The sequence below is a fragment of the Coregonus lavaretus genome, assembly GCF_964263955.1.
Source record: "Coregonus lavaretus genome assembly, chromosome: 13".
NCBI classification, from domain to species: domain Eukaryota; kingdom Metazoa; phylum Chordata; class Actinopteri; order Salmoniformes; family Salmonidae; genus Coregonus; species Coregonus lavaretus.
In genome coordinates this window covers 17,795,802-17,819,871 of record NC_140000.1, presented here as the reverse complement: position 1 = coordinate 17,819,871, position 24,070 = coordinate 17,795,802, and the positions used below count along the sequence as shown (strand labels likewise).

Genomic DNA, 24,070 nt, shown 5'->3' with positions numbered 1-24,070 from the left:
CTCCTTTGGGATTGCACATTTAGCAACGTGCTTAAATTGGCCAATTTTATCATGATTTTCCCCCAAATGGTTTGTGATACAAATTTAAAAAGCATATCAAACATCCTTCCTCCGAATGAAGTTTTATGTGAGAATTGCCAGAACAATCTGAGATACCAAAAATATTTTCTGGCATCTTTTCTGGCATAGAATTGCCCAAAGATAACAAATGAAAAACAAAGACAAGTACAAACCCATTATAGTTTATTTGACACACAGATGCTTTTTGATTTCTGCTCAGGTGGCTTTAGTGAAAGCACAGATCCTGCTTACACAGATAGGCAAACTAGCACTTTGTCCAGGACACTTCTGAACAAACATGACCAATAATAAGTTGGGAGGAAAACACTGGGGTCCGTCCTCATTCTGTCACAAAATAAATTCAGTCGGTTTGCCATATGTTTACTATACATCTGCATGCAGTAACCACATCTGACTGTCTGTCTTTCTGTTAGTGATATCTCATGATAATTTACTCACAAAAAACAACAAACAAAAACATAAAGACATTTAAAACAACAACAACAATTCTACATAATGTCACAAAATAAACCTACATTCAAACCAAGACGCAAAGTTTGTTTTTAACTGGGCGGGACCCTTTTAAATAACCGATTCAACAAGCATTTACATTGTCCCGACTCCCAATGACAAACACATCATCATCCCCATACTGTCACATTTGAATGTCTCACTCCTCTCCTCTCTGTACAGTCCCATCCAATCACAAGAGCAGTTTTGTACATTCCCGTCCAATCAACAGCAGTCTTGGGTCTCTCTGGTCTGGTGAAACTAGAGGACAGGACAGGAAGGGGGAGGCGGCCTCTCAGTGGTGTGTGGTGGAGGGGGGAAGATAGGTAGGTAGGTATGTAGGGGTAGGTATGTAAGTCCTTAGAGTCTGTAGTGGCCCGATCGAGTGACCCCATCTCTCTTGTGCATATACAGTATATATTTAAATAATACAGGTAGCAGCAGCACCCCTTCAGCAAGGAGTTGAGGGGGCGAGGGGGACAAAGAGGGGGTGGAGTGAGAGGGCTCCTCCTGGCTCCGTTACTGTGCAAGACCTCCTCCCTCAGGTGAGACAACAGGGTCTCTGTTTTGGCCTCTCTGGCGTCTTTGCTCTGTCTTGTTCCTGTTCTCAGAGTCCTCCCGGTCACCTGCCTCCCCCCTCTCCCTGTCCTTCTTCCTCTCCCGCCGGCCTTCCCCCTGGTTGTCCTTGTCCCGGCGGTTGTCCCGATTTCTACGCTCGCCCCGCCGCTCACCCTTCCTCCCCTTGCCTTGCCCTAGAGATGGAAAAAACACATTACAGAAAATACTTGTTAGTCAACAGCTCAATCTCTCTTTATAATGATTTCTGTTGTAGATTAAACTCTGATATTTTCAAATTACATGACTTTACACAGAGAGCTGGTTGAGGGTCATGGCAGGAGCTGCACTTTCAGATGAAGATATACAGAATAAGATGAACATGAAGAGAGAATGGGTGTGACGATCATGTCAAGAATCTCTCTTGTATACCAATTTATCAGTGTGCACTAGTCTTAGTCAGGTACCTGCTGTCTGTCCGGGGAGTAACTCTGTAATATGGCATAGTACAAACGTGTTCTCCCTATTTACCACTAGAGGTCAGCCTTGCATCACAGACAGTGGCCACACCCTGTGAGCAAGGCTTATTTCAGCTGTTGCAATTCTCCACTGATAGGCTTTGTCAAAAATAGAAAGCCTTTAAATAAACTTCAGTGTATCTGCTCTTGCGCCATCTCATAAACAAATCAATTTCATGGAATGTTGTAGAGTTTACCACTGAAAGCTGAAAAAGCCCCACATCATTAATATAAAACACCTCAGAGAGAGAGAGAGAGAGAGAGAGAGAGAGAGAGAGAGAGAGAGAGAGACTGGCCCTCTTCATGTTGTGCTGTCCATGTGTAAGCAGCAGGATTGCGAAACTGCTGAGGTAGGCACGGAGCCCCTCTCTCCCCCTGGCCCCCCTTCAGCCTGTGTCCATTAATCAGCCGAGCCATGCTCTGAGCTCCGCTCCATCCAGACCAGGCAGAGAAGGGCTCGCAGCACGTTCCAGCCCAACGCTGACCCACACATTCCTGGGGTCCAGCAAGTGCGATATAGGGCCCTACCATCCAACTCTGTTTAGTCTTCCCTGGCTCTGGTCTGCAGAAATAATGAAAGCCCACCAGCCTCAAAGGTGAGACAAAACTGGCGCTGGCGCTAGTGCTAACGCTCCCCAGCCGTAATCTGTATCTGAACTATCTGAGCTCTGGGCAGGAGAGGAGGAGAGGCCCCCATACATCCCACAAGGCCAGGCAGATTGTAGGGTGTGAGTGTGTGTATAGTGCAGTGTGAAAGAGGCGTTATTGAAAGAGGGTTGGTGGGTTGCTCCTGCAGCAGGAGTGTAGGGTCCAAACAATGTGTGGGGGTGTAGAGAGGGATAGAGAGAAAGTGAGAGCAAGAGAGAGCGAGAGATAACTAGATAGTGAAAGTGAGTGAGAGAGAGAAAGAAACTGGAACAGAGACACACAGAGAGAGCAAGAGAGTGACAGAGCGAGAGAGTGATCGAGACAGAGAGAGACGGAGATAGAGAGAGAGAGGGAGATAGAGAGAGACACACAGAAAGAGAGACAGGGAGATAGAGAGAGACACAGAGAGACCGGGAGATAGAGAGAGACACACGGAGAGAGAGACAGGGAGATAGAGAGAGACACAGAGAGAGACAGGGAGATAGAGACACAGAGAGAGACAGGGAGATAGACACACAGAGAGAGACAGGGAGATAGAGAGAGACACAGAGAGAGACAGGGAGATAGAGAGAGACACACAGAGAGAGACAGGGAGATAGAGAGAGACACACAGAGAGAGAGACAGGGAGATAGAGAGAGACACACAGAGAGACCGGGAGATAGAGAGAGACACACAGAGAGAGAGAGAGACAGGGAGATAGAGAGAGACACAGAGAGAGACAGGGAGATAGAGAGAGACACAGAGAGAGACAGGGAGATAGAGAGACACACAGAGAGAGACAGGGAGATAGAGAGAGACACACAGAGAGAGACAGGGAGATAGAGAGAGACACAGAGAGACAGGGAGATAGAGAGAGACACACAGAGAGAGACAGGGAGATAGAGAGAGACAGGGAGATAGACACACAGAGAGAGACAGGGAGATAGAGAGAGACACACAGAGAGAGAGACAGGGAGATAGAGAGAGACACACAGAGAGACCGGGAGATAGAGAGAGACACACAGAGAGAGAGAGAGAGGGAGATAGAGAGAGACACAGAGAGAGACCGGGAGATAGAGAGAGACACAGAGAGAGACAGGGAGATAGAGAGACACACAGAGAGAGACAGGGAGATAGAGAGAGAGACACACTGAGAGAGACAGGGAGAGAGAGAGAGACACACTGAGAGAGACAGGGAGATAGAGAGAGACACAGAGAGAGACAGGGAGATAGAGAGAGACACAGAGAGAGACAGGGAGATAGACACACAGAGAGAGACAGGGAGATAGAGAGAGACACACAGAGAGAGACAGGGAGATATAGAGATACACACAGAGAGAGACAGGGAGATAGAGAGAGACACACAGAGAGAGAGACAGGGGGATAGAGAGAGACACAGAGAGAGAGAGACACACACAGAGAGAGACAGGGAGATAGAGAGAGACACACAGAGAGAGAGAGAGGCAGGGGGAGAGAGAGAGAGACACACAGAGAGAGACAGGGAGATAGAGAGAGACAGAGAGAGACGGGTAGATAGAGAGAGACACACACAGAGAGACAGGGAGATAGAGAGAGACACACAGAGAGACAGGGAGATAGAGAGAGACACACAGAGAGAGACAGGGAGATAGAGAGAGACACACACAGAGAGACAGGGAGATAGAGAGAGACACACAGAGAGAGACAGGGAGATAGAGAGAGACACACACAGAGAGAGAGGGAGATAGAGAGAGACACACGGAGAGAGACAGGGAGATAGAGAGAGACACACAGAGAGAGACAGGGAGATAGAGAGAGACACAGAGAGAGACAGGGAGATAGAGAGAGACACACACACAGAGAGAGAGAGACAGGGAGATAGAGAGAGACACACAGAGAGAGAATGATAGAGAGAGAAAGAGATGAGCAGCATTCTGAATCTGACTCCAACCCCCATCCCACCCCACCTCTGGCTCTTTCAACACAGGAAGTCCCCTCTACACACATTGTTTTGTTTGTCATAACCATTTAAAGATCAGTGGCTTAGTCATAATCTCTGGTTTCCTAAAAACCAAGGCACAATTTTATCTGTGCTCGTGTTGAGGTGATTACAGGGTATGTTTATCAGAGAGCTCTTTTGTCTGTTAGAACTGTGTCTGAATTCTATAAACTGTCCAGCGATGCAGTCGACCCGAAGGAGACACTTGAATTAAAACACTCTCAACAGAGATTTAGCACATTCTTACCAGCATGGTCATCACCGCTACACTGCAGTGGATGACTGGAAGTGTTTTTTTTTAATGGTTTGTGTGTGTGTGTGAATATGGGGGTGCGGCTATTGTAAAACTAACATTTTGATGAGACGTGTGTCCACATAAAGTATGATCAGGTTCAGGCATGTGGTTTATATAAACTGTGAAATAGGACTGTGAAAAATGACTGTAAAAGTAATATCAACAGAGCTGGATTATAAGATTCCTGTAACTAAGGACAGCTTTCAAAAGTGTTGCAACTTCACAGGAGATTATTCAAGTGCTTGGCTTTCACGTTGCTTAGCCCTAGCTAGATATCTCAGCTGAATTGATACTTTCATTGAACTGTCATCTGGTATTGATTATTTACAATTTTAACATAGATTTGGGGAGAGATAGACAGAGAAAGAAAAATAAAGAGATAGAGTTGAGTGTAAGAAAACAGCTGAAATTGTCTCTGGGGATCACCCTCGAACACACACTCCTATGCAGTGCATTTACACTGATAACCCTACAGTGCATTGGTTGGATAAAGTACTAGACATCATGCTGCTCAGTGCTCAGCACTCTTCACTGGAGTGCAGACTGGGTGTGTGTGTGTGTTAGGGTGCCTGTGTGTGTGTGCGGGGAAACAGTTTGGCCCACTGTCAGAGAGGGGATGTGCAGGAGCATAATTAGTCTAATGACGCAGAGGGGGCAACATCCTCCATGGCAGGCGCACTGTCGTCCAGGGGGCTTTTGGCGGGAGCCAGGCTGGGATTAAAGGCTCTGAGCTGTCCCACAGGAGAAATGCCCGGTGATTTGAAGGCTACGGGACGCCTGGCCCGCTCCCCCTCACTGGGTAGCGGGAGGGGGCTTCCATATAGCTGGGTTAGATAGATAGGGGAATGGTGGTTTGGAGGACAAATTAGCCGACGTTGTTAACACAAAGGAGACAGCAGGCAGGCAGCGGGCGATGACACGTATGTAAACATTTACGACGACCAAGCATGTTGAAGGAGGGGGAGGAGGACACTGTACACTGAAATTACATGACACCTCTGGCTACTGTAGCTCAACAGAGCTTACTAGAGATGGAACGACCAAATTAGAGTTGTGTTAAAGAGGAAGATTGAGGGTTCTTGCCCCGTGATTCATTCAGTGACATTCCATATTTCTCTATGTATTGAACCAGCTCCTGTTGTCATTTTTTATGATAAGGAGCGTAAAACCCCCTTGATTCAGATTGAGAATTCCTGCTCTCTGATTCATAAGGAGGGGGAAGACTGGGGGTGACAGGGAGGTTACAATGTTCTGCTTAAAAACAGAAAAGACAGAATGGAGAGCGCCAAAAGAGAAGAAGTTAGAAAACAACAGCCAGGAGAGCTGGAGGGAGCGGGGAAGAGTGAGATAACTTTCTAGAGAAAGACAAAACTTGGATGGAGAAATAACAAATAAACCTGGTATGGTCTGGGGATGGACGGAGGCCCTTGGGGAGCGATGGAGGGGTGAAGGGATAGAGGGAGGAGGATGTATCAGTGTCTGAGGGGCTGGTGGGGATTAGTGCGAGCTGGCGGAGGTCGGACCACTGACCCCGTGGCGTATGCGGAACGTAAACACGGAGCAGAGGGGACGCGCCAGAGCAGATAATTAGCCCTGCTCACTGGATGTTCCAGGAGCCGGCCGGCCGACCCGGGGGAAGCAGCTGGGTAATCACACGCAGGGGCAAGGTCGATAACCGTGTGTGTGTGTGTGTGTGTGTGATAACCGGGCCTCTGCCTGCAGTGTGTAACACCCACCCACCCACAGCTCTGGCCTGCCTCCACCCCGCTCCGGCCCGCCAGGCGGATCAACACAGCACCAACTCCAAACTAAGCCCCCCACCCCAGCACAGGACAGGGGAACAGGAGCCCCATTCAGGAGGAAGGAGGGGTGGTGTATTTTCTTGGGGTGTGCAAGAGAGAGTAACAGCAGGGTAGAGAAAAAGGGGGAGAGAGAGAGAAAGACAACAGACAGAGAGAGGAGCAGAACCACATTTCACAGCCTAAATGACAGATTCAAGCCAACCAGTTGACTCTTTACAAATGACCGCCTATGGTTTTGAAAAGGAGAAGTTGGTGTGCATGTGTGTGTGTTGGCAGCTGCTGTTATTAGTCTAAACTAATTCTGATTCCCCCCGTCGCCTCATGGCTCCCCAAGGGAGGATGTTTGAGGAGTCTGTGTGTTTCTGCTTCACAGTAAACTTTTCTGCTGAATCACTACTGAGAGGTTGTGTTTGTGCTGTAAGTAAAGCTGCCTGGAGGCCTTGGGGAGCTGAGGGCCTGGGGGACTGAGGGCCTGGGGGGTTGGGGCCTGGGGGGCTGAGGGCCTGGGGGGCTGAGGGCCTGGGGAGCTGAGTGCCTGGGGAGCTGAGTGCCTGGGGAGCTGAGTGCCTGGGGAGCTGAGTGCCTGGGGAGCTGAGGGCCTGGGGAGCTGAGGGCCTGGGGGGCTGAGGGCCTGCTATCTGTCCCTTAACACTACAGTCAGGGCCTGCTGAAAGATCAGTCTCCCCTCAGCCACCAATGACTAACAAACCACACACACAAATATAATAAGCAACAAGCAAATATGTTTTTCTGAGTCCCCACCCCTCCCCCCTTCTTACAAACACTCTGTTTCTGTTTAGCTTCGGTTTAAAACATATTTTTGCTCATTCATCAGTCATCAGATCAAGATTTACAAGGAAAAATCGAGCGCTTTGACATATTTTTATAATCTGTAAAGTCTGGAGTCGAAGCGTTGGAGCGACAACACACAGGCGTTTCACCATCATCCACTAACCACAATGCATATCCTTAAAGTCAACAATTCAGGTCCCTTAAGGAGGGGAGAGGAGTGGCAGAAGACTGACCAGTAATTTCAGATTATAGTCTAGAGACAAAGTTGGTTCTGGAACTCTAGCCTACAACTGTACTCACAATGGAGATAGTGAGCTGTCCTACTACTGATGATCACCATATAGGTATTATTGTATTTACCTGGACATCGCCTCCTCTTGAGGACACACTCTTTATTTTCCGAGATGGTGGGACAGGGTTTTCCGTAGGCGGAAGGGAATTGGACAACTTCCCGGGTCCTCGTCTCCTCACCCCATTTAAATCCACAGGTTTTCCCTGACCGGGAGCAGGGGCTCCACTCGCCCCACTCACCCACCTCGCAGTGCACTGCACAAATGATTAAGAAAGAGGGGGAGACACATGCTGTGTGTTACAAGAGGCAAAAGATATTCACAACCAAAATTCACCTACAGAAGGGCAAAGACACTGTAAAGCAAAAATTTTAAGTAAACACCAGTGGAGGCTAGTGCCACTTTAAATCGGAGGTTAGGCTTATTGTTATGGCTGGATACTAAACACACCATGTGTTTGATGTATTCCATACCTTTTCATTTCAGCCAAATGAGCCCATCCTCAGATTTCCCTACCAGCCTCCACTGATAAACACTCTCTCCTCCTTGTTCTGGAGCTCACCTTGAAGGGAACACTCCATGAGTTTGTCGTTTGGTTCAAACTCTTCTGGACAGACGTTGTGACACTTCCCCAGCAGCAGGTACAGGCCTGGTCTGCACCTCGTACACGTGTCATTGATCAGACAGGCATCACACTCCGCAGGACACTCTGAAAGACCAGCACATACATAAATATTACACCTGAACTGGAGTCAAATCACATCAACACACACACAACAAAGACCTTACAATTAAATGTAACTGCATTCTTCCATTCTAAGAAAACCAAATGCACTACGATATGCTATTTTAACTCCGCATTTTACATTGTGTGATTGAGACATAGAAACAAATATGTAACACTAATACACTACACTATGCCCCTCTTTGTAACGTGTCTAACACCAACACCATCAGGACTTGATAATAATGTAATAGTTTAATATTCTACTCACTGGGAACACATTCCCTTTGTGTGTCGCTGCAGACCAGGCCCTCTGGGCAGCTCTCCTGACACTTGCCCAGGTGGAGATAGTAACCTGCTCGGCACCTCGTGCAAAAGTTCTTATTGAAGCAAGAATCACACTCCGGCCTGCACTCTGAAACACACGGTCAGTCAGTCAACAGCCTGCACGTTTATGTTGCTCTAGAAGTGATTTGTTGAACATGCAGTGTGTCAGAATGAGCAACACTCTAAAACAGGAAAATTGGCTGCACATAGATGCACATCTCTTTATGAGATTTTAGTGTACAAAATAATAGAAAATAATGTATTTGGAGTGACTGGCATGCAGTGATACCAAAGAGACCTAATACATACACTAAAATGGGTTGGTTTCCCGGACACAGATTAAGCCTAGTCCCGGACTAAAAAGTATGTTCAATGGAGATTCTCAGTTGAAATAGCTTTTTAGTCTAGGACTAGGCTTAATCTGTCTATGTAAACCGGCCCTTAGTGTAAAAGTAAAGGTAGGCTATAAACATCTTTGGTGATAGCCATGCAACTTACTTGTGCATGTGTTTCTGTCCGGCGAGCGGGTACCGTAGAAGCCACTGGGGCAGGAGGGCAGACACACCCCGATCTGCCTCATCCCATTTCTCTCCAGGAAGATAAAGAGGCGGGGCTTACAGGACAGGCAGCCATTGTAATCAGAGCAGGTCAGACAGCCTCCCTGGCACCCTGAGCTCACCCCTGGGATCTCTGCAGGTAAAACGGAGGGAGATGATGTGGCACAGAAGGAGAAAAGTCAGTTTAGACATTTCACTTAGTATGTGTCCCAAATGGCACAACATTGACTTTATAGTGCACTGCAAAAGTAGTGCACTATATAGGGAATAGGTTGCCATTTGGGAGACAACCATACAATCAGTTAGCACAGTGGTTTTCAACCTTTAACAATGTGCAAAAGGTGCATCATCACCCAGTCACACTAAACAAACCAACAATGGCGGAACAGAGGAACATCCCTCAACATGTTGTTACAGTATCATTTACATTCAATGGAACTAATGTGTAAATGGGGATAGCCTACATTTTTAATAGAATCGACAATGCCAATCCAGGTTCTAGTTTGAATATATTACTGCGGTAGTGAGACAGATGAAGGTGTTAACCAACACCGCAAATCATCTCTCTCTCTCTCTCTCTCTCTCTCTCTCTCTCTCTCTCTGACAATTAAATAAAGATGGACTACTGCTTACATTTAAACAAATATAGCTCTTCAGACTATATTAACTGTTTGTAGTCTTCTAAATTGTGTGCATGAAGTTGTGTAGAATTGTATTAAAATAATGACTTCTATCCAACTACCAAATGAGAATACCAAATAGCCAACAAAGCGTTTTGATGGTGACAAAATGCTACAGATGTTCAACTCAATAATAAACATTACAGGCAACAAGCAGGCCTGTGCACTCTCTTGGCGGGAAAAAAAATCAAATGAGACGTCAAGCATACCAAGGTTTGCACGCAACGCCAGAATCTGCGCACTTCTTATTCTCACTCTCTACGCAGAAGGAGGACAGTTTATTCATTGTACTATGACTAAAAGGACAAAACAATTTGGCAACATTATCAATATTCAGAGAGACCTCCAGCTGACTGTCTGGCCATGACAATGCGAACACAGCCAAATGAGTAAGATGAGTAAGCGGCACTGGCACTGACAACTTTGCAACATGTCTCAAATTCATCTTCATTATGCTGTGTTGAAGATAGACCTATCTGTTGACCCACGTGGTTCACAGGGTCGACTGTGTTAGAAACAGGGAAAGGCTGAGCTTTCATTATGACTGATGGTAGGATTAGAAAGGGATTGCAAAACCGTCTGGTTGTAGGCCTATACATCCTACTCAGATAGCAAGCCTTGTGTCAGAGATATTTCCATAGGCTCAGAAAAAAGCCCTGCCAGAATGTGAATAACATCCAATTTCTCTGTTGGTTGGTGTGGAGGTTGGCCCCTGCTCAGGTCGAAATTATTAACATTTTATGTAAGCAAAATGTTTACAGGAAAGTTTTATCATTCAGACTTTTCCAAAATGTTGGTCTCAAGGTTAAAGTCCTGCATACATTTGTCCAGCCTCTGCTATAAGGAGGCTATAAAATGCCCAGGGTAGGTCAGTGTCTTTGAATGAGGGACAGTGTCATCACAGTATGTGAGAAGTCTACAGACAAATGGGGAACTGAGCAGCGCCCCATTACCATAAACTGTCATCTTGGACTGGGCACAAGTGAAACCTCATGCATCCTGACTGCTGCTGCTGATTTAAGCCATGTGTGACTGACTTGTAGGGCAGCATGTCAAATGGCTTAACTCTCAACTCTTGTTGAATTACAGAGCTTGACCTCAGAGGACGGAGGAGATGAAGACAGACTGGTTGAGAGGAGAAGAAGTTGGGTACATACTAGGACTACCAGCATGAGCTGTAAGTGAGTACCTGACTAAGGAAACCTATAGCCATTTCACACTACTGAGCAATACAATAGCTTTTCAGGGTCGTGAAACAATAGCGTTTTTGAAGGCAATTATAAAATGTCACTTCAAACATGAATCAAATCATAGCCATATAATGACACACATTCTGATTACCACCAACTGGGTAAAAACTGGTTGAATCAACATTGTTACCACATCATTTCAACAACAAAAAAATGTAATGTGATAACGTTGAATTAATTGGAAAACTGATTGCAAAAAGTCATCAAGACATGCCACCAGAGGTCTCTTCACAGTCCCCAAGTCCAGAACAGACTATGGGAGGCGCACAGTACTACATAGAGCCATGACTACATGGAACTCTATTCCACATCAGGTAACTGATGCAAGCAGTAGAATCAGATTTAAAAAACAGGTAAAAATATACCTTATGGAACAACGGGGACTGTGAAGAGACACACACAAAGGTACAGACACATGCATACGCCTACATTGTGATATTGTTGTATGGTGGTATTAAACATTTTGTATTGTAGATATGTAGTGGTGTAATAATGTTAGATGATGTACTGTTTTATATTTTGTTTTATATGTAATGTAAGTGCTTTAATATGTTTGGACCCCAGGAAGAGTAGCTGCTGCCTTGGCAGCAGCTAATGGGGATCCCTAATAAATACAAATACAAATGAACTCAAGTGAATTTTGACTTTATTTTACACACATTTTTACCAAAATCCAATTATGTGGTGATTTTTGGTTGTTGTTGATTTCACGTTGAATTCACGTTAGCTGACAACTCAACCAAATGTAAATCAAAACTAGACGTTGAAATGACTTCTGTGCCCAGTGGGCAGTAATACCAGATGTATTACATTTTTTACCATTGTAGCATAGAAACTCCAACCAAGTTTCTATGTTCATAAGGCTAATAACTTTAATATGTGCAGGGTTTTGGGTTCCCTAAGTCCCCCACCTCGCAGGCAAAACATTTTAGTGGCCCCCCTCTTGGCGGCGTAGAGAAATATTTGCAGCTTTAAAGTTAATGGCATTTTGCCATGGGGGGGGGTGGAGAAAATGTTGCAGTTTTAAAGCAGATTTTCGGCAATTCTACAAATGTTTCCATGGGGCAGAGAGGAAATTTTGTAGTTTTAAAACTAATTGAATGCAATTCTACTAATTTTGGGATGGAGAGAATGTGGCACTTTGAATGCTAATTCCTTGCAGTTCTACACGTTTTGATATGACTTATGCCATGTTCATATTATATCTGAGTGACTTGGGTCAGTAACTCGACCATGACTACTACAAGGTTTAGATACAGGAGCTGGCTAGACTAATTTACCTAGCAACCTATAAAATGTTGACATGGGCAGTGACTGACTTAACAAGAGGAAAACTGCTGATGCACTACCTAATTTCGAAATTGTATTCAACTATGGTACAGTGAGGGAAAAAAGTATTTGATCCCCTGCTGATTTTGTACGTTTGCCCACTGACAAAGACATGATCAGTCTATAATTTTAATGGTAGGTTTATTTGAACAGTGAGAGACAGAACAACAAAATCCAGAAAAACGCATGTCAAAAATGTTATAAATTGATTTGCATTTTAATGAGGGAAATAAGTATTTGACCCCCTCTCAATCACTCTTAAAGGGAGTGCTCCTAATCTCAGCTTGTTACCTGTATAAAAGACACCTGTCCACAGAAGCAATCAATCAATCAGATTCCAAACTCTCCACCATGGCCAAGACCAAAGAGCTCTCCAAGGATGTCAGGGACAAGATTGTAGACCTGGAATGGGCTACAAGACCATCGCCAAGCAGCTTGGTGAGAAAGTGACAACAGTTGGTGCGATTAGGTGTCATCCTCTGACAACCTTAGGCACCTCCTCACTCACAGTCGGGACTAATCATCTTCCTATTAGTGTCACCTGTGTCTATCTGATTCACCTGTGTATTTATGCCCTCACTTCCGTTGCTCAGTTTTCTCTGCTAGTTTCACTATGCCAAGCAGTACTAATCAGTGTCTGATCGCGGGACGTATGGACAGGTACGTGAGAAGTGTTCTCCCTGTTTAAGTAGTCCTCTGTAGCTCAATTGGTAGAGCATGGCACTTGTAACGCCAGGGTAGTGGATTCGATCCCCGGGACCACCCATACGTAAAAATGTATGCGCACATGACTGTAAGTCGCTTTGGATAAAAGCGTCTGCTAAATGGCATATTATATTATTTATTATTTCAGTCATAGTTAGTATTTTGTATTTTTGGCTGTCTGCCTGTTTTTTGGCATCTTATTTGCTCCGCCTTTCTTTTTAGTGTAAAGTCCGTTATTTTGTATCCTGGCTTCGGGACCATCAGTAAAGTTCCTTGTTTCACCATTTCTGCCTACTGCCTACTGTCTAACCTGCACCGCACCTGGGTCACACCTCACACCAACCCTTACAGGTACGCAGATCCTATATCAGTTCTTTGGGGGAACATCTCAGGAGCAACTTCTGGGATTGCGACACATGGTAAGAGCAAGTCTCAGTATTTACCACTGCAGAGCTACACAAGGAGCATATCAGTGTGTACAGTAGGTGTTTTTTCCTCCTAGTTCTCTGGCATATCATGCCTTGTGTGAGTTGTTGGCCTTTTTTCCCTCCTTCACTTCAGGGTTAGCTGCCAGATTGCAATAGATCACGGAGATTGTGTTTGACATATCTTAGCAATCTTTACAACTGCTGTCCATTTGCCCACATGTGTTCCTGCCAAGGCCCCCTAATTCACTGAACCTTTAACACAGAGGAATTTTGCCTGCACTTGCCTAGCTCGCACTGACACAACAGGGCAATCCCATGGTAACAGAATTAGGCTAAGACTACGAATTTTCACTTTAAAATGTATGCCAAACAAAAACCATACAACTCTGCATAATGACTTCTTTGAACAATTTACATAGGAAATTTAAAAAATAAACACTTACTGGAAAAACTGTGCAGATGCTAAGTTTGGTAACAGAATTACAGTAAAATCTAAAGTTAGCATCTTCACAGTTCTTCCTGGAAATTGGTTTTTGTAACATTGTCAGTGGAAATTGTTAAAAGTAGTCCTTATGGATATGGTTTGTTAAACTTTTAAATCAATGGTTTTTCTTTGGTATACATTTTAAAGTGAAAAATCTGAGTCTCAGCATAATTCTGTTACCATGGAATTGCCCAACATCAATTGGGCGGCTTGAATACCCACAACACAAATGTTCCTGCATGAGGTCTGTACTGTGAGGTCTGTACTGTGAGGTCTGTACTGTGAGGTCTGTACTGTAAGGTTTCAATTGCCTGAACTGCTTGAACCACTTGTAAAGTTAAAATCATTGACCACAAGATGAAAACAACCATGATTATTTTGAACATCATGTGTAGATATAAACAAAATGGTTAACAGCAGAATGATGAAGACAAACATGCAAGTCATAGAGCATAGACCTAAACAAAAAGTTTGCCTTTCCAAGATTTTTTCTTCATCAAACGCTGTGGTGTTTAACCTCAGCATATATCCTCCCTCCTTTAATTTCATTATCTATCCTTCTTTCCCTTTATTAGGAATCCAATCTGTTATTCACACCTAGAGACTATTTTAAACATGTCTAGACCCGCTAGAAATAATTCTGGCCTCTATTCTAGAACACCTAGAAATAATTATGGCCTCTATTCTAGAACACCTAGAAATCATTCTGGCCTCTATTCTAGCGCACACAGAAATCATTCTGGCATCTCTATTCTAGAACACATAGAAATCATTCTGGCCTCTATTCTAGAAATCATTCCGCTATCTTGTTTGCTCTCAGGCATTCATATCTCTCATTTGTAGATGCATCAAGGGCAGAAGGAAGTGAACTGTTTTTGGCCAGTTGACTGCATGGTCAGGTCCCTGACTGAGAGCTCATTCACCCTGCTCTCTCTGTCTGACTATCACAGATAGTCATATGTCAGGTCGGCCTCCTTCAATTAGCACCAGCTAAGTAGGCTGCGATGCACGAGGGGAGGCCCACAGTTTGTCTATCTGGAACGCACCCAAAAAAACAATGTGGACCCACAATTTCTACGCAGGCATGTGATATATCATCTTCTTTAGATAAGAAGATGATATATCATGTTGAAGAAGTGGTTCTTAAGACGTTAAACTATTCTCCAGGCAATGTGTATGGGACGCACCCCAAAACACCACTACTGTTGGTTACTAGCCTACCTTTCCAGATAACAATCCACCTGGCATACAGGTGCGGCATGCCATACTCAACCATTCTACTAAGACAGAAGAGCACATCTGGAAGCACATCTGGAACTGCAATATAGTGCATAGAGAGAATATTAAAGCAAGCGCCACGATACTACTGATGAGATACAGGGTGAGACCTGTGGAGTTACTTGACACAGAACATGACACCTATTAGGGTTAAAGAAAGATGCTGAACGGATACCTTCATACAGAGTTCTCCAAATCTGGTCCTGGAGAACTACTGGAAGTGCTGGCTTTTGTTCCAGCCCAGCACTAACACACAGGACCAGGGTTGGAGAACCCTGCCATGGTCAATGCTGCTGATACTCTGAACATCTAGGAAGCAAAAAAAAAAGTAAAGTGTCTACTGATTTACTGTGAGCTTCTTTGTTGTGTTTTGGATATGATGATAGTTTTGCATCAGAGCTTCGAAATACTGTAAATAATTTCATGCAAAATACTAACCCCTCTGAAATTCTAACAGAAAAATTGTTGTATTCTGAATTGCCTACTAAATATGAACATATGAGTTGCCTCTTCCATTTTTTCAACACCACAAAATATTATCACCACAAAGTCACAGTAATGGTAAGCAAAAAAAGATGTCACAGCTTTGGCAATTCTACACAGAACGCCCTTTGAAGATGAAAATGGCCAGGCTTTCATGTATTTTCATATTAGATGCACAATCTTATATTCTACATTTATTACAATCAACAAGATAACTGTATCAGCATCTTCTAACAGCGGTTGGATGGCCACTCAGTGTTGCACGGAGTATGTCAAGGAGCACTACAGACATTCCATAACATCAGTGAAATGCAAATATAATACACTTCAGACGAACTTTGTATGTAATTAATAATTCAGATCAGAAAGCTATAACATACTTTGTCGGCAGATATGCGCGTAAAAAGTGCTCTGCCACTGGCCGCTAGAGAGCGATGGGAACTAGGGGATGCAGCGCGCACTGCTGATGGAGCTTTGTGGAATACACTTCAAGGCAAACTGTCAGGGAACAGTGACTGGTTGAATTTTATCAGTAAAAAATGACACCCCCGAGGGTCCTGTAATGTTGAACCCCATGCAGTCCAATGATTGACTGCGGTGTGGTTGAGGACGAAATGTGTGTAAAATTGGCCGCTGCAGAGACTTACGTGCGCCTATTGCTTTTGTAGACACAATATAGTGAGTTCCACAGAGGCACTCAGTCTTGCCTAGTGATTAAAATACAAGTTTATGAATTTAAATGACATATTGATTTGATAACAACACATTTTTAGATTGATCGAGTTGTCCTCGATTATAACTAAATGCGGGCTGTACTTAAAAAAACGGTTTCATATAAATTATAGGCTACCCACCCTATCAACATTGTTTTGCCAAATTAATATATGTGAAGTTTTATATGTTGTAATAGAGATTGAACCACAGGATTATGTTACTACATCTCCACCTCAACTAAAAAGCATTCCACCCCAATTAGGCATATTTCCTAAAGCCATACTATGATCATTCATTGTAAAGTATGTGTAGTTCAAATCATATCGGTTAACGATGATACAGTGCCCGTATTGTTCTGTTATTTATATATCTACATGAAAAGACTTATGTCAAATTGTATGATAGGCACTACAAAACTCCAGTAGTGTTGAATGGAAAAGAGACCAGGTGCATGTGTGCGCACGAGCACCTCACTGCATGCGCGGGCTTACTTTACTCACGTTGATGTTGCCGGTGCCTGGAGGGGTGCTGCTGACAATCAGTGTATTCCATGCAGTGCAAGATCAAAACAAAGGAGATCAGTTGTAATTGCATAGTAACCCGGAGATGATGACTTGTTTAGCCAATGTCAATGTCCTCCAGCAAAGTGCAGTTTTGATTCCACTTTTTTGAGAGGGAATGTGTTGTCTTATTCCTATAAAGAGCAGAATCCCCTGCTCTGCGCAGAGTGTGATGTGTGATTTACGATGGCCCAATGACACCTGGGCCGTTTAGACAGTAACATCCTGGATAGAATCCTTATGTGTGCCACAAAGCGAGACCAAAACAGGTATCCGTAGTGAGCATATTCCCACAACCAAACCGTTAGATTATCATCCACCGCGGGACAAATAAGATACTCAAAGTAAGAAAGCGTAGATCATATATTCGAGGCTGGCATATTGATACAGTTTCAGTTGTCCTCTTCCTGTATGCTCCACTGATACTCTCTCGAAGTTCGCCGCACGTCCAGGTGTGAGGGCTACTTTATTGTGCCCTGCGTGTAGGAGGTCATCGCGTCATCCCCATCATCTAACGGAGTAGACCAAAACTGGAAGCCGCGCGCGTCACTGGCAGCAGCAGCACCGAACTGTAATAAAGTACCAAGTTTCGATGAGGTGAGAATGTGTTGGTTTTCTTGATTGTCGCGCACCTCTCGTTGGTCGACAGTTAAAGCAAAAAATAATCTGCGCAGTTTCAGCTCTTTTCTGCTTTGCGTCTTTTCTGCTTTGCGTGCAATACTCATTCCCTCACTCCAACTCGCACTCTTATGTCTTCAGCCCTCTGCCGTCTCCCTCTACATGCTCGAAAGTTTATTTAGAGGGCAAGCCCCCCCAGGTCAGATATCTTTCGGGTTTGACCCCTCCGTTGAGAAGCTTTTTACTTGGCATGGTGTTGATAATGTATTAATGGGAAATTGCGCTGTTTTACGCATGTAATTTCAGGTATCCAGTGTTTATGGCCAAATAGTCATTTTAATTTCGATTTTATGATACACTTTTATTATTTTTGATTACTGTTATTTCTGGCTACAGAGAAACACACTTTAAACGTTTGTAGATGGCACTAATTGCAATCAGCAAGAACACAAAAAAGGAGTGCACTTGTGCTAGAAAGCATTATTGCATGGCATGCTGTTTATTTTGTCGTTTTTGATGTACAATCACTTTAAACTTCAAGAGACAACTCTCCCATTCTCTGCTTATATATATATATATAAGCAAACAAACACGCGAGCTTGATCTAGTGCGCATCGAGCAGAACCTCTGATGGACCTGCGGTCGCGTAACTCTCACATTGAGAGAGAGAGGGGGAGAGAGAGACATTTCCTAGTATAGCCTAATCTGGTTTGAGGGGGCCTGTCGAGGAAAGTGTGGTATACAATTAACCCAAAGCCAGGCTCCTCCTTAGCTCGCGTCTTTTGAAGATACTGAATATATTCAATTTTAGTCTGATGTAATTCTCCACGGCAATTATGGCTCTTGAGTTTGTTTATGAATTTGTGCAGGGATAAAATATGAGCAGACGATCAATCAGCAGCTCGAGGGAGGGGCGTGGAGACCCTCTCTAAATGAATCTCTGGAGAGGTAGCATATTGCATATCTATGCTGTCGTTATGCGCGGTAACCAGTTGGTTATGCAGAACGGAGGGCGCATGTTTATGTAACAAAGCGCTTTGGCCAATGGTATATATTTTCTTTAACCTATTTGTTCTTGTATGGTGTACAAAGCGAGAAGGCCTCTAAGAAGGGGAGCTTAACTGAACATCTGTAGGGAGGTAGTAGGCATGATCATTGCCATATCATGACAGTGAGGAGAGGAGAGAAGCAGTCTGTCCCATCGCCTCTAGAGGGAGTCAGTGCCATAAGCGTCTGTCTGCAGTGATTCATGTCAATGGAAGAGGTTTTGGGGACAGCATTGTTTAGGGTGGTGGGGGGTGGGGAGTGTTATGTTTATTTATTTTCCATTTTGTACTTTAACTATTTTCACATCATTACAACACTGTACATAGCCATAATATGACATTTGAAATGTCTCTATTCCTTTAAACTTTTTTGTGAGTGTAATGTTTACTGTTAATTTTACATAATTTATTTCACTTTTGTTTATTATCTATTTCAGTTGCTTTGTCAATGTAAACATATGTTTCCCATGCCAATAAAGCCCTTTGAAGTTAATTGAATTGAATTTAGTGGTTCCTCTGCTGCTTGCCTCCCTCCTAGAGGAGAGGTTATTTACATGTCTGGCACTGTGAGCAGAGTAGAGGTCTCTCTCTAACCAGCTCTAACTGTTGATGTTTAGAATAATATAATGCAGACCAATACTTCCCTCCATTGTGGCCGCTACATCGATCACACTGATGTGGAATATAATGTAAGCATTGTGTGGGTTCTTTTTACTGTAGGAGGGTGAACTAAAGTCTCCATTGCCAACCGCACCTACACAGAACTAGGCCATGCAGTAGTATTACAGATGGATTTGTATAATGTTGATTCATTTCTCCTCTAGTCTGAATGTCAAATACTTTAACCACAGCTAAGATGAAAAGGACAGACCTCAACCATGATATGTTCACGTCTCCAATTGTATTTGTCACTGATAGTGTGTGGACATTGTATTCAGAATCCATGAAATGAAGATGATAGCTAGGTCCCCAAGATGTTGAACATAAGGGAGGGTTAGGTTAGAAACAAGCCCCTCTTTGTACCCCCCCAGCCCCCCTCATATTGTTATCCCATACAGAGGAGCGCTGCCTGGGAGGGCAGGAGAGGGGGTGGGAGTGGGAAGGTCGCTTGGTCACTCCCTGTGACCGCCTGCGAGAGGATCCATCAACACCCTTAAATGAAGTCTGCCAGGTGCACTAATCAACCACAGAACAGTGGGATCCAGCTGACAATGGGGCAGTAGGGCAAATCAAACTCAGAGCCAGGGAACTGGGAGGAATTATCATGTTTTATTGGATACTTATATTTGTCTGCCACAGTCTGCACATGTCGGTTGTCATCCCATCCATTGTGATCTCTGCTTAAATTATTATTTGGACGATAACTGAGGTTGTGTCCCAAATGGCACCCTATGGGCCCTGGTCAAAAGTAGTGCATTACATAGGGAATAGGGTGCCATTTGGGAGGCAGCCACTGACATTCTCCCCAATGATGATGCCCATGTGCAGTAGTTCATCTTCATTGTCTAACCATTACGATTCAGTCACCCCTGGATGGCAATGGAGATGGAGATTCAAAGTGGGCTGTGATGGTGAGCCATGGAGAGCCTGTGAAAACACACAGCACCCTCTCTGTCCTTATAAGCATGTTTTCTAAGGCTGCAGCAACATTCCATTTTAGCAGCCTGTGTCCTGATGATAATCCCAGGTCCACACTGATCCAGGACATTCTCAGAACATGAAGCAACCAGAGTGTGCATGGATGGGATGAGGAGTGGGTATGGTGTCAGCCGTATTGAATGTGCCCATGAGGGCACTGTGAAGTGCTGTGCCCACATTCTTATCTTGGTACAGTCAGATTACCATGGTCTGAGGGGCTTTGTCTGTTCTAGTAGTTCTATTTCTATGATGTCACCCTCACAGTCAGAGCCTCCTAATAAATGGACGTTACTTCATGAGATTGTCCTATCTGGAGGCAGAGGGCTTAGATCAAACCATGGCGGCATGCATGAGACAGATGCTTCTATCGAAGCTGGTGGGCGGATCATGTCTGAGTAAGGGGGATTCAGGAGTTGGACAGATAATCAAGGATCAGTTCAGCTGCCTGCCATGCAGAGTGAAAGCACAGCTAGGTGAGGAGAGGACAGAGAGAGCCACGTCATGTGTCATAGATAGAAACACGCACACGCACAGAGAGAGACAGAGGCGTCTGTCCCTGGGTTGAGCCTCCCTGCACCTGCTGCTCCTCCGAAAAAACCTCTGTTGCAACATTGGGATCGTTTCACAGGCGTTCCCCAGGCGTTGGTCAGACGTTTTTACAGGCATGGAGCTCAGGTCGTTTTCATGATGAAATCAACCCTGGAGGAATCCCTCGGCAGCCCTGACTAATTTGAGCGTGATTGTGGCATTAAGTACGCATTCCTTCCAAGGCGCGCCTCTTGTCGGTTGGAATGAAATGTTTAAATAAACGTAACCTAAGATGAAAAGGAACCAGGATCTGTGGCTGGCAGGACCTCAATTTATGTATTTCCTCCGTTTCCTCTCAGTGCATGACTGCTGCCTGTGTGACTGTCTATCAGTTTAGACACCTCATGAAATCTACCTCCCCCCAAAAAAAGTATTCTGAGAATTATCAGAGAAATCTGGGAAAACTCGGTGAACAAAGCCAGCTACAACTGAGACAAGATTTTCCACCTAATCATTTCTTCATTCTCACCATGGTTTTTCTGGGGGGATGATAACGACAACACTCCTCCACAGAGGGGTCAAACCCCCTGACCCCAGGAGATTTAATCATAGGAGTTCCAACACCACATTCTCATCAGTTGTTGCCAGGCAACGTGTGCGGCAGCCCCATGCAGGCGTTCCGGAGGGAGTGGAGGGATCGGAGTCTGTAAAGAACCATGGGTTTATATTAATCTGCATGGGGGTCATGGAGATTCCTTCACTTTGATTAAGCTTTTTTTTTTTCTTAACAGGTGGCCTGTGCTGTCTGCACCAACCTTTGTCCCACAGTAACCACTCTGCTCTACAGAGACAGGAGTCAGGGAGCAGGGAGCAGGGAGGGAATAGCTCTTCAGTGTGTGTGTGTGTGTGAGAGAGAGAGAGAGAGAGTCTGTTTGTCTGCGTGCATGTATGTATGTGTATTCTTGTGTGTTGGATGGTAGTTTCTCTACTACCCTTGTTTAAAGGTAAACATTGTGTCTTGTGGGTTGATTTCCCCTGTGATTGTTTATTTGCTCCTGCTCACTAATTACAGCAGGTCTTTTATAAAGCCTCCCGTCATTTTATTCCCACTCTTAAAAGGATGGAGTGAGGGTGACAAGGGACATGTGGAGACACTTAAATTCTGGCAGTTTAATGACAAGATAAATAGTTTAATCCAGACTGATGGACTGGTAGAATGTTTCAGTAGAACATTTGGGCACCGTTTCTGACCAGCATAGAAGTTGTATATCCTTCCTAAATTAGGCTATACTCTGTGCTTGAAAGGCAAACTGTAGGTCAAGTTGTGGGTCAAGCTGTGGGTCCCGTTGGTGCAGTAAAGATATCATTATTTTACAACTGAAAATTACAGCGTCAGTTTGGTGAGAAACTATCAAGGGGATGGACATGCTAGAACAGAGAGCACCTGGCTGGTGGGATTAGATAATGCTGGATGGCCAGTAAGCATTGTTCCTATGAAGTCACAATATCATCCCTCAGGATAAGATGTCATGCAGATTTAAACAGTGTACAAGTGTGGAAGACCCTCGTGCTCATGTTGTCTCACACACTACTTATTCCCAAACAACTCTTTCTTAGTTTTCACACTAATTTAAATTATGCAGCAGCTAAATACAAAGCCTATACTCTTTACACAGTATTACAGGATAGTCTGAGAGGGTTCTACTACTTGCTATCAAACCGAGATGGGAGTGCTTGAAGTAAATTCAACACAAGGCAGATGTAGGGAGCTTTATTTTTCTAGTGAACAATTTCCTTTCGATCTAGGGGGTTCTAATGGAAAGTTCTTGAATTAAAACACGTGTGAAAGCACAATTTACCTTTTGGTTTCTGTTTAGGCAGCACAACCTCGGGCACACCGCGATGAAATGAAAAATAACCTTTATAACACAAATTAATTCAGACTTTTTCCATTCTATAAAACTAGCCCCTTGCCCCCTCCAAACATGGCTGTGTAAGGCACATCTGTTCTTCTGAATTTAGTGGTGGGTAACACACCTCTCTGAATAAAGACTGCTGTACTCTAACAGATTCAGACAGATGGGACCACTCTGATCAAACCTGATTATCCTCAACACTTATTTTTTTTATTAAAAAGTCTACATTTAAATCCTGAGTGTGGAGTATCTTTTCAGGAAGCCAACCAGTGATTATCAACAAATTCCATTGGACCCATTAGCCTATGTCCTCAAAACACTGAGCTTTGGTGAATGCTTGGCATGTTCAATTAGATTCCTCTGCTTTAAAGTTAGTCCACTATAGCTACTTATTAAAAAAACACATCTAATACCTGCCTACTCACAGCAGTGAGATAAAGCTTTAATGGGTTTTATTTTAGCCAAGTTGTAATACAGTGGCTTGCGAAAGTATTCACCCTCTTTGGAATTTTTCCTATTTTGTTGTCTTACAACCTGGAATTAAAATTTATTTTTGGGGTGTGTGTATCATTTGATTTACACAACATGCCTACCACTTTGAAGATGCAAAATATTTTTTTGTGTGAAACAAACAAGAAATATGAAAAAAAAATGTAAACTTGAGCGTGCATAACTATTCACCTCCCCCAAAGTCAATGCTTTGTAGAGCCACCTTTTGCAGCAATTACAGCTGCAAGTCTCTTGGGGTATGTCTCTATAAGCTTGGCACATCTAGCCACTGGGATTTTTGCCCATTCTTCAAGGCAAATCTGCTCCAGCTCCTTCAAGTTGGATGGGTTCCGTTGGTGTACAGCAATCCTTAAGTCATACCACAGATTCTGAATTGGATTGAGGTCTGGGCTTTGACCATTCCAAGACATTTAAATGTTTCCCCTTAAACCACTAAAGTGTTGCTTTGGCAGTATGCTTAGGGTCATTGTCCTGCTGGAAAGTGCACCTCTGTCCCAGTCTCAAATCTCTGGAAGACTGAAACAGGTTTCCCTAAAGAATTTCCCTGTATTTAGCGCCATCCATCATTCCTTCAATTCTGACCAGTTTCCCAGTCCCCGCCGATGAAAAACATCCCCACAGCATGATGCTGCCACCACCATGCTTCACTGTGGGGGATGGTGTTCTCGGGGTGATGAGAGGTGTTGGGTTCACGCCATACATAGCATTTTCCTTGATGGCCAGAGTACCTTCTTCCATATGTTTGGGGAGTCTCCCACATGCCTTTTGGTGAACACCAAATGTGTTTGCTTATTTTTTTCTATAAGCAATGGCTTTTTTCTGGCCACTCTTCCGTAAAGCCCAGCTCTGTGGCGTGTACGGCTTAAA

General features: G+C 44.1%; 1 protein-coding gene across 1 annotated transcript; it reads right to left on the bottom strand.

The window, feature by feature from the left end:
- Nucleotides 1-227: 227 nt before the first annotated feature.
- On the bottom strand, nucleotides 228-17,727 carry rspo3 (R-spondin 3). Its single transcript, XM_084174613.1, has 6 exons — nucleotides 16,888-17,727; nucleotides 8,978-9,169; nucleotides 8,424-8,567; nucleotides 7,991-8,137; nucleotides 7,499-7,684; nucleotides 228-1,322 (listed from the first exon to the last, which is right to left on the bottom strand). Exons 1-6 carry the CDS (start codon nucleotides 16,979-16,981, stop codon nucleotides 1,090-1,092), a joined length of 996 nt encoding a protein of 331 aa, XP_084030739.1. The 5' UTR covers nucleotides 16,982-17,727; the 3' UTR covers nucleotides 228-1,089.
- Between the last annotated feature and the right edge of the window lie 6,343 nt (nucleotides 17,728-24,070).